The 9,755-nt window shown below is 35.8% G+C and overlaps 1 protein-coding gene across 1 annotated transcript; it reads right to left on the reverse strand.

Annotated features, from left to right (window-relative positions):
- Positions 1-1,553: 1,553 nt before the first annotated feature.
- LOC128127448 (xyloglucan endotransglucosylase protein 1-like) lies at positions 1,554-2,640 on the reverse strand. Its single transcript, XM_052765919.1, has 3 exons — positions 2,362-2,640; positions 2,042-2,235; positions 1,554-1,950 (listed from the first exon to the last, which is right to left on the reverse strand). Exons 1-3 carry the CDS (start codon positions 2,632-2,634, stop codon positions 1,554-1,556), a joined length of 864 nt encoding a protein of 287 aa, XP_052621879.1. The 5' UTR covers positions 2,635-2,640.
- Positions 2,641-9,755: the final 7,115 nt, after the last annotated feature.

The raw sequence follows: 9,755 nt of genomic DNA on the forward strand, positions 1-9,755 counted from the left end.
GACGCTTGCTTTCTGTTCATATAATGCATACAGCTTTGGTCGCTGGTTGGGCCGGTTCTATGGCCCAGTATGAATTAGCAGTTTTTGATCCTTCTGACCCTGTTCTTGATCCAATGTGGAGACAGCGTATGTTCGTTATACCCTTCATGACTCGTTTAGGAATAACCAATTTATGGGGTGGTTGGAGTATCATGGGGACTTTTATGTATCATAAATCAGTGTGTGTTATGGTTCGCGTGACATTAAAGGGCTGTTTTTTTAGTAGTGATAGTACTTTTTAATCTTTTTAGTACAACTTACACCTAAAGTTACCGAGAAGTCTTTCGTTGTAGCAACTCCGTAATAGGAGCCCTTTCCTTTGTCTTCATAGCGACAATGTGGTTGAAAGAAAGATCAGGCTCCTCAACTCACAATATCCCAGGTGGAAAATAATCAACCAATCTTCTGCCACCTAAACTTAATCTTTGTTAACCACATCTCTCTATAGGCCTTCCTTCTTTCCTACTATCTTTCCAAGTATTTGGAAACCAATTGAAGCTTTACATAGATTCAACTTCTGTAGCATGATTGCCTTGGAAAACATGTCTACTAGATTCTTAGTACCAAGGATCTTCTTCGGGTTCCGAGTCCAATGGCTTATTGATTGTTTGATAAACCGTTACTTCATCTACACATATTTTGTTCTATCATGAATGATTAGATTCTTTGAAAGGTGAAATGCACTGTGGTTTTAATAAAGTAGGACACAGTCTTTTTTTTGCCCAAATATATGAAAATTTTCAACCAAATAAGTTCTAAGAATAATTTTTTCAATTTCCATTCATTATGCTTCTATGGTTAATAGATGAATACTCTTTCCAAAGTGTGGATATCCAACTGATGGTTATACCCGCAATGGTATACAAAAACCCTGTTATGGTTTTCCCTAAATATCTAGAACCTCTCTTATCTACATCATTGAAGCCTTCTAAGACTAGTTTCTTTCTTCTGAAAGGTAAGGTAACCACATAAGTGCTTTTCAAATAGCATAACGACCACTTCATCCCTTCCTAATTTTTTTTCTTGTATTTGACAAAAACCTGCTACTGCCTCCCACTACATTACAATTTAAGATCTAGTGCATAACGTATCATACATGAAGTTACAATTAACTAAGGCGTACGAGACTTTAGTCATTTCTTCCACATACAATGTTTCCTATCGAAAACAATGATAGACCACTAGGATCATTTTTTGTTGTTAATTCTGCACATAATGAAGTTTGTATGTAGTGTCGAAAAAAAAGGATTTTAGAAATTATAATGTTTTTACTAATAACTTTCGATTTTGACCAACTAAACTATATAATTAGATATGAAAGAAAAAGATATTTCAATTATTGTAGTGTGCTGTTAGACAATGCGTTTTTAAAGTGTACATGGAATCTTATACTTGTGTATTTATTTGTAATTTCAATTTGAATGTTTACAATGAATCAAAGAATAAATAATCATGAAGATCAGAAATCGATCAATAAAGAATAAAAAATATGGATATCAAGTTAGTAAGCAGGCTTAAAGGAATCTAGAGGTCTTGCATTCCGCTGAAATACCATTGGGAAACCGTTTGTGGTCGTTGCAGTAGTTGTAGATCATGTGCTTGGTTTGCACCCATCGGATCCTATTTCGGCCAGCTGCATCAAGTCCTTGGGTACTCCATGACTGGTTATCATTTATTGAGCTTGTAGATACTGAATTGGGACCAACTTTTTTGGCATTGGCATTGAATTTCCTGTATAACGCGGTGAAAGGCGCATTAGTCCAGTCGGTCTTCACACGCCCACCTTGGGTTGCCCAGTCATCCGCGTTCCACAGGCTGGCATAAACCCTCATGGGTTGGCTCTTGGGAAATGGGACTCCAGCAGCATCATTGTTATTGAACACCCTTACTGGTATGTTATCTATTAAGAAACTGCAGAGACAAAGAGCTTTATATAGGAACAGCAGAAAAACATGAGAAAGGAAGAGAACCAATTAATGTTTATGTTGGATGCGTGACTTACATAATTCTTAGACTGTTCCATACGATGGTATAGGTGTGGAAGGCTGCGGTAGGGTCAAACCAAAGGTGGAACTGCTGTTCTTTGTTTCCTTTCCCTTGTGAATACACATTGGTGTGAATTGTGTAAGGGTTTCCCGTGGAGTTGCCCAAGAACTCGAAGTCGATCTCATCGTGACCCGCACCTTGTGATGACAACTAATGTGATTTAATACAAAGACATGGTTATTATCAGCCTTTAAAAGATTAATACAAATGAGTGATCACAATATATATATAATTCAGATATGAAATTCAAGATTGGAACCGATCGATGGTACTCACGTAGAATGTGGTGACGGTGCCAGCAGAATTGCCTGGTACTAGTTTGAGTTGCATGTCGAACCTTCCAAACAGGTACTCGTGCTTCGACTGGAAACCCGATCCAGAGTATTGGTCGAGTGAAAGTGAAAGATCCTGACCTCCATTCAGAATTTTAGCACGTTCACCCCCAAAACTGATGTCCATGTCATCGTAAAAACTCCCTGCTGATGCTGCTACTATTAGAATTGATATTAAAAGAACAACTGCACAAAGATTAGAGTTCGACTTTGCCATTATTGTTTGTATGGAGAGAGAGAGAGAGAGAGAGAGAGAGAGAGAGAGAGAGAGAGAGATGTTATGTTTGTGGGAAGTAGTACTGATATCGTTTATATATGTAGGTGTGGCTACGTTGACAATTTTCAACAGGAACCATCCTTCTTACTGAAGGATGTCATGGTGGCTAATGGATGCATCAACATCTATTAACTTGTGCCAACTCACATTATTCTTCTGGACATGGGCAGGAGCGGTGGGTTTTTTTTTCTATACGCCTGGCAACTCAAAATTTGCAAATTTGTCATATTTGGACCGGTGGTTGACATCATACGTAAAATAAAATTGTTTCTATTGTTAATAAGTTGGGAAAATCAAATCTTTAAAAACGCATTTAAAACATTTATCAATCGCGTTTAACACTATTAAAAGTAATCCTCCTTAATAAATAAAGGTTATTTTTTTGTCACATGTCAATCTCTCATAAGTTTTGGCACTTGTCATTTTGTGGTATTTTTGAAATAAATATTATTCAATAGTCAATTTTTGGTTTGTTTTATTTTTTAAAATTAAAGTAATATACTTATATATGTAAAGTATTAAATATCATATATATATATATATATATATATATATATATATATATATATATGATATTAAATTGCAATAAATATGTTTATTCATTTCTTAGTTTAAAGTTGTACATTAAAAAATATTTTCTATTCACATTTTAATATAATGTTTATGTTTTTTTTAAATCAACCCGTGTACTACACGGGTCTCACACCTAGTTATATATATGTTGGTAAAGGGAACCATCAGCACCTACGGATTACCAACTAATTAACGATTTAATACATATACATATCGTCGATAAACATATGAAATCTCGCTAAATTATCAACGTTTTGCTCATTTCGGTGTTAACACTTATTGATGATACAATTGTACGCAAATTCCCCTAACATCTTCCTTTTCATTTAGTTTTATTACCAAATTCGTCCAATTTATCCAAAATATTTGTTTCCCTCTTCCTGTTCAGCTTCCCCTTTAAATGAAAGCATCACTTGTACGGAATGAGAGATTTATATGAAATGGATCATACTCAACTCTATGTACATTGAATAGAGAAATATGGGAAGGATAGCTACAATATGTTCTTTGAGATTATTTATTCTTGGTTCATTCAGAACTCTATTATTATATTGTGTACAATTATATTTCTTAACTATCACATTGTTAAAGTTGATTACATAAGTTTGAAAACAACATGATTTTTAGTGTCAAACCGACATCTAGTAGTTACATATATATATGTCTCAAATCTATAAATATATACCTATATATCCATTGGTGAAGGGAACCAATAATGATAGACTTTTAACTGATCAACGATTTAGTAAAGATCATAAACAAAGATATATAAAATCTTGCTAACATAGCAAATTTGTACCTGTTTAGGTGTTAGCACTTATAAGTTTAGGTGTTAACACTTATATGTTGATGTCTATTTGAGCCTAATATGCATTTATTGTATTTTGTTTTAGTTTTCAGATTTGCTCGCATCTTCTATAACAAAGTTAAAGTTCTAGACTATAGTTTTAACACAAATAGTACTTGTTTATCTTTTTAGTACAAGTTACACCTAAAGTTAATGTGAATTCTTTCCTTGTAGACACTCTGCAACATGAGCCCACGCTTTGTCTCTATAGCGATCAGCCATGAGGTCAAAACGAAGACCAGACTCCTCAACTAACAATCTCATCGACAAACACATATGAAATCTCACTAAATTTGCAACTTTTTTTACTATTTCGGTGTTAACACTTAATGATGATAAAACCGGATGCAAATTCCCCAAACATCTTCCTTTTCTTTCAGTTTCATTACCAAATTCGACCAATTAATCTAAAATTGTGATTTCCCTCTCCTTCCTCAGTTTTCCCTTTAAATGAAAGCATCACTTGTATAAATAAGAGATTTACAAGAAATGGTCAAATACGTGCATTGAAGAAAGAAATATAGGAAGGAAACGTACAATCTGTTTTTTCGAGATTATTTATTCTTAATTCATTATACTCTATTCATTATTATATTATTTAAAATTATATTTTTAACAATCACATTCTTAATGTTAATTAAAAGTTGTCATAAAAAGAAAAGGTTGGGATCTTGATTGAGTTTTTGAATTTGGCAAGGGTTCTTAATGTTAATTAATGTTAATTAAAAGGCGGCGGGGTTTTTAATTTTTGGGGATTTCATCCCCCCCCCCCCCCCCGTGCTAGTTATTAAAGGATGGAAAACGCACTTCTTTCTTTCGTGAAAAATTATAAAATGACAGGCTTGTACGACATGCTTTTTTGATTACGTGCCCTCCGTGTTTTTCTTTTTGTGACACTAATTTTAGGGCATGCAAAAATGTGTGTCCTAAATCCTTCATATTTTGGGAGAGTTGACATTATTTTTAGGGGAAACACTTTTATGTATCACAATACAAGAAAAACACATTTTTGCTACGGAAGGAATCCGTCGTGAAAAGTTGCAATTCCGTTGCAAAAGACGAATAGCGACGGAATTTGCAATGACCTATTTTCGTCCCTAAAAACGTCGTAGTGAGGGTTTGCAACAGAAAAGATAATTCCGTCACAAATGTGACAACATAATGAAATTCGTGGTAGGTGGTATTCCGTCGTTTATTCCGTAGTAGGATTCCATCGCACAATCCGTGGTAGTTATTCCATCACAAATTCTGTGGTGGCGATTCCCTAGCAAATTCCGTGGTGGTGACTCCCTAGCAAATTCCGTGGTGGTGATTCCCTAGCAAATTATGTGGTGATGAATCCCTAGCAAATTCGGTGGTGGTGATTCCCTAGTAATTTCGTGGTGGTCATTCCCTAGAAAAATCCATGGTGGCCATTCCCTAGTAAATTCTATGGTGGTGATTCCGTAGCAAATTTTGTCGTGCTGAATCCCTAGCAAATTTCGTGGTCATGAATCCCTAGTAAATTCCGTTTGATGACTTCCTAGCAAATTTTGTGGTCATGAATCCCTAGCAATTTTTGTGGTGTATATTATATACCATATTCCATATGGACCGATAGATAACTGATTTATAAATTATATCCAAATTATTTTGTAGTAATATATGAAAAACAAAAAAATCAAAACCATTATGTCATAAAATAATACAATAATTATTTATTACATGGAAAAAATTAAGAAAGTTGTTACTCTAAAATACATAATCTGCAAATAAACATATATCAACCTACTATTGTTGTTTGTGTGTAAAGACATTAATAAGATCCAATGTCGTTTGAAGTTGTTTTTCAAGATGCCCGACCCTTGCTTTGCTTTCCTCTTGTTGGGCGTTCATCATTTCTTTTAGCTCTTCATTTTCCTGTTTTTGTTTAGCAACAAGCTCCCTCGTTTCTTCTATTTTATCATTTTTTCCGGAATGTAACATACATCTGTTTTACCGTTCCTATTGGGAACCGCCTTTGCAAAAGAGCCTAATCCATAAAGTCTTTCTTTTTTTATCATGACCACCAACAACAGCATAAAATAGCTTTCCTCAAATTCAACACCTTCAGCTTCCAACTCTTCCCGTTTTTTCTGTATAGGCCATCTACAAAATAAAAATATTATAAGTTAAAAGATATCAAATTTATGAATGATATGGAGTAGCTACAATATAAAAGTTTAACACTGAAATGAATATTACATGAATTTGTCTATCTTTTTCATTTGTGAAAGTGACTCCATCGTGATTCTTCGTGTGTGTATACAGGAACAATTCACTATGGGGTGGATTATGTACTAATTTCCTCTTCTGCATAAATACCATATAAAATATCAAATATACAAATAAACATATATAAACATTGATACGATGTACCATTAAAAAAAATTACCAAAATCAGAAGCTATCTTTAAATGACTTGCGGATCCAACGTTATGTGCTGGTTTTGCTACTCCATCAGCCACACCTTTACGCCTATTCTTCTTGTTCTGCTCATATTTTAGCTTATATTCTTTTGTATTCCATTTTAATTGCCAGGAGTTCCATAATTCCTATGGAATATGAGTAGGTTTAAATACATGTTTGTTTCTTTTTGGGCTCCGCATGCTGAAGAGATATTGGCCATAACTTTGTGCCTCTTTCCTTGCCCAAGCATGCGTCACTAGCGAGTCTATTGTTTCATCCCAACAACATTTTTTCTACACATTAACAATACAAACATAACTTAAGTGTAAATGTTTACCAAACAAAATTTTATCACATATAGCTAATTACATGAAACTCCTCCCAATATAATTTGCGCATTTCTTTGCTTACTTGTCCCCAAACGTACCCTTTTGGATTTACCCTTTGTTTAAATGACTGACTAATAAAGTGTGCACAAGCACCCGGTGGCATTAGCCTGCAAGTAATCATGTGATGTGTTTAGTTATGAATTGATATGTCCGTGTAAACCAAAAGGTTATACATAGAAAAAATTGTAATTAATATTTGATTGGTAACTCACATTTTTTTCCAAACATGAACTGTTAAACATCTATCTGGTCCACAATCTTCAGAAGAATTGTTTCACCTTCTACACTTTCCACTACATATTCATTCATGGTTGGTTGTGTTGGTGATGGGGTAGATTATGGGATAGGTGTTGTTGATGGGGTATATTTTCGGGTAGGTGTTGGGATAGATGTATATGTTGAGGCTGTGGTAGTTCCTTTACTTAAGTAGGGTGTGGTAGTTACTGTAGTTGTAGAGAGGATGGTAGTGTAGATGCAGGTTTTGAGGTTGTGGTAGTAGATATAGGTGTTGATGATGTGGTAGGGGGTGTTGGTGTTGATGACGGCTTAGATGATATAGGTGTTGAAGTTTTGGTTATTGATGTAAGTATTAAGGATTGTATTGTTCCAGTTACTAATGTTTTAGATGTATTTTCTAAGGGCGAAGTGGAAGTTGTAAGTGATGTCGAGTAAGTGGTAGTCATTGTTTATGTTAATGATATAGGTTTAGGGCTTTTGATGGTAGATGTTATAGGTGCTTTGGATGTGGTTGTTGGTATTGGGAAGTCGATTTCTTCATCTTGTAATTGTCTGTTTACAGATTTTGCAGCTGATATCCTGTTGTGTTTCATAACCTGTGGTGCAATGAATTTAGTTGGCTTCACACCGGATGCTCCTTTTACTTTCGAGTTCAACATCTTTCTTGCTTAAAAATTAACAAAAAACTGTAGTCAACGTAGAAGTGGCTTATGGTGTCCATGGATGACATATGGGCCATTGGTCAACCGGTAAACATGGAAGTGGCTTATGGTGTCCATGGATCACATATGGGTCATTAGTCAACATGGTAGTGTCTTATGGTGTCTATGGCTGACATATGGATGACATATGGGTCATTGGTCAACATGGTAGTGGCTTATGGTGTATATGGATGACATATGGGACATTAGTCAACATGGTAGAGGCTTATCGTGTATATGGATGACATATGGGCCATTGGTCAACATGGTAGTGGCTTTATGGTGTCCATGGATGACATATGGGATATTGGTCAACATGGTAGTGGCTTATGGTGTATATGGATGACATATGGGTCGTTGGTCAACATGGTAGTGGCTTATGGTGTATATGGATGACATATTGGTCATTGGTCATTGGTCATCATAGTAGTAGCTTGTGGTGTATATGGATGACATATGGGCCATTGGTCAACATGGTAGTGGCTTATGGTGTCCATGGATGACATATGGATGACATATGAGCCATTGGTCAACATGGTAGTGCCTTATGGTGTATATGAATGACATATAGATCATTGGTCAACATAGTAGTGGCTTGTGGTGTATATGGATGATATATGGGTCATTGGTCAACATGGTAGTGGCTTATGGTGTCCATGGATGATAGATGGGCCATTGGTGAACATGGTAGTGTCTTATGGTGTTCATGGATGACACTTGGGTCATTGGTCAACATAGTAGTGGCTTATGGTGTATATGGATGACATATGGGTCATTGGTCACCGTGGTAGTGGCTTATGGTGTATATGTATGACATATGGGCCATTGGTCAACATGGTAGTGGCTTATGGTGTCCATCGATGACATATGGGACATTGGTCAACATTGTAGTGGCTAATGGTGTATATGGATGACATATGGGTCATTGGTCAACATGGTAGTGGCTTATGGTGTATATGGATGACATATGGGTCATTGGTGAACATGGTATTGGCTTATGATATATATGGATGACATATGGGCCATTAGTCAACATGGTAGTGGCTTATGGTGTCCATGGATGACATTTAGGTTATTGGTCAACATGTTAGTGCCTTATGGTGTATATGGATGACATATGGGCCATTGGTCAACATGGTAGTGGCTTATGGTGTCCATGGATGACATTTGGGTCATTGGTCAACATGGTAGTGGCTTATGGTGTATATGGATGACATATCGGTCATTGGTCAACATGGTAGCGGCTTATGGTGTATATGGATGACATATGGTCCATTGATCAACATGGCAGTGGCTTATGGTGTCCATGGATGACATATGGATGACATTTGGGACATTGGTCAACATGGTAGTGGCTTATGGTGTATATGGATGACATATGGGTCATTAGTCACCATGGTAGTAGCTTATGGTGTATATGGATGACAGATGGGCCATTGGTCAACATGGTAGTGGCGTATGGTGTCCATGTATGACATATGGGCCATTGGTCAACATGGTAGTGGCTTATGGTGTCCATGGATGACGTATGGATGACATTTGGTTCATTGGTCAACATAGTAGTGGCTTATGGTGTCCATGGATGACATATGGGTCATTGGTCAACATAGTAGTGGCTTATGGTGTCCATGGATAACATATGGGTTGCAATATTAATGAGCATAATATTATGGTTTTTTAATTAGAAGAAACAGAAGTTAATTTAGTTTAGCTCGCACACACGTCTTACTTCCTACCTGAAGTAGCAGGTTCAAATCCTACTTATGTCAGTAATTTTATTTAAATTCGTCCCTCTAAATTTAATCAATAATTTTATTTAGCTTCATCTTTTTAAATTTAAAATGTCAATTTATTTACAAAAATGCCAGTAGGTATTGACAAAAATAC

Source organism: Lactuca sativa, chromosome 7, assembly GCF_002870075.4.
Source record: "Lactuca sativa cultivar Salinas chromosome 7, Lsat_Salinas_v11, whole genome shotgun sequence".
Classification (NCBI taxonomy): Eukaryota; Viridiplantae; Streptophyta; class Magnoliopsida; order Asterales; family Asteraceae; genus Lactuca; species Lactuca sativa.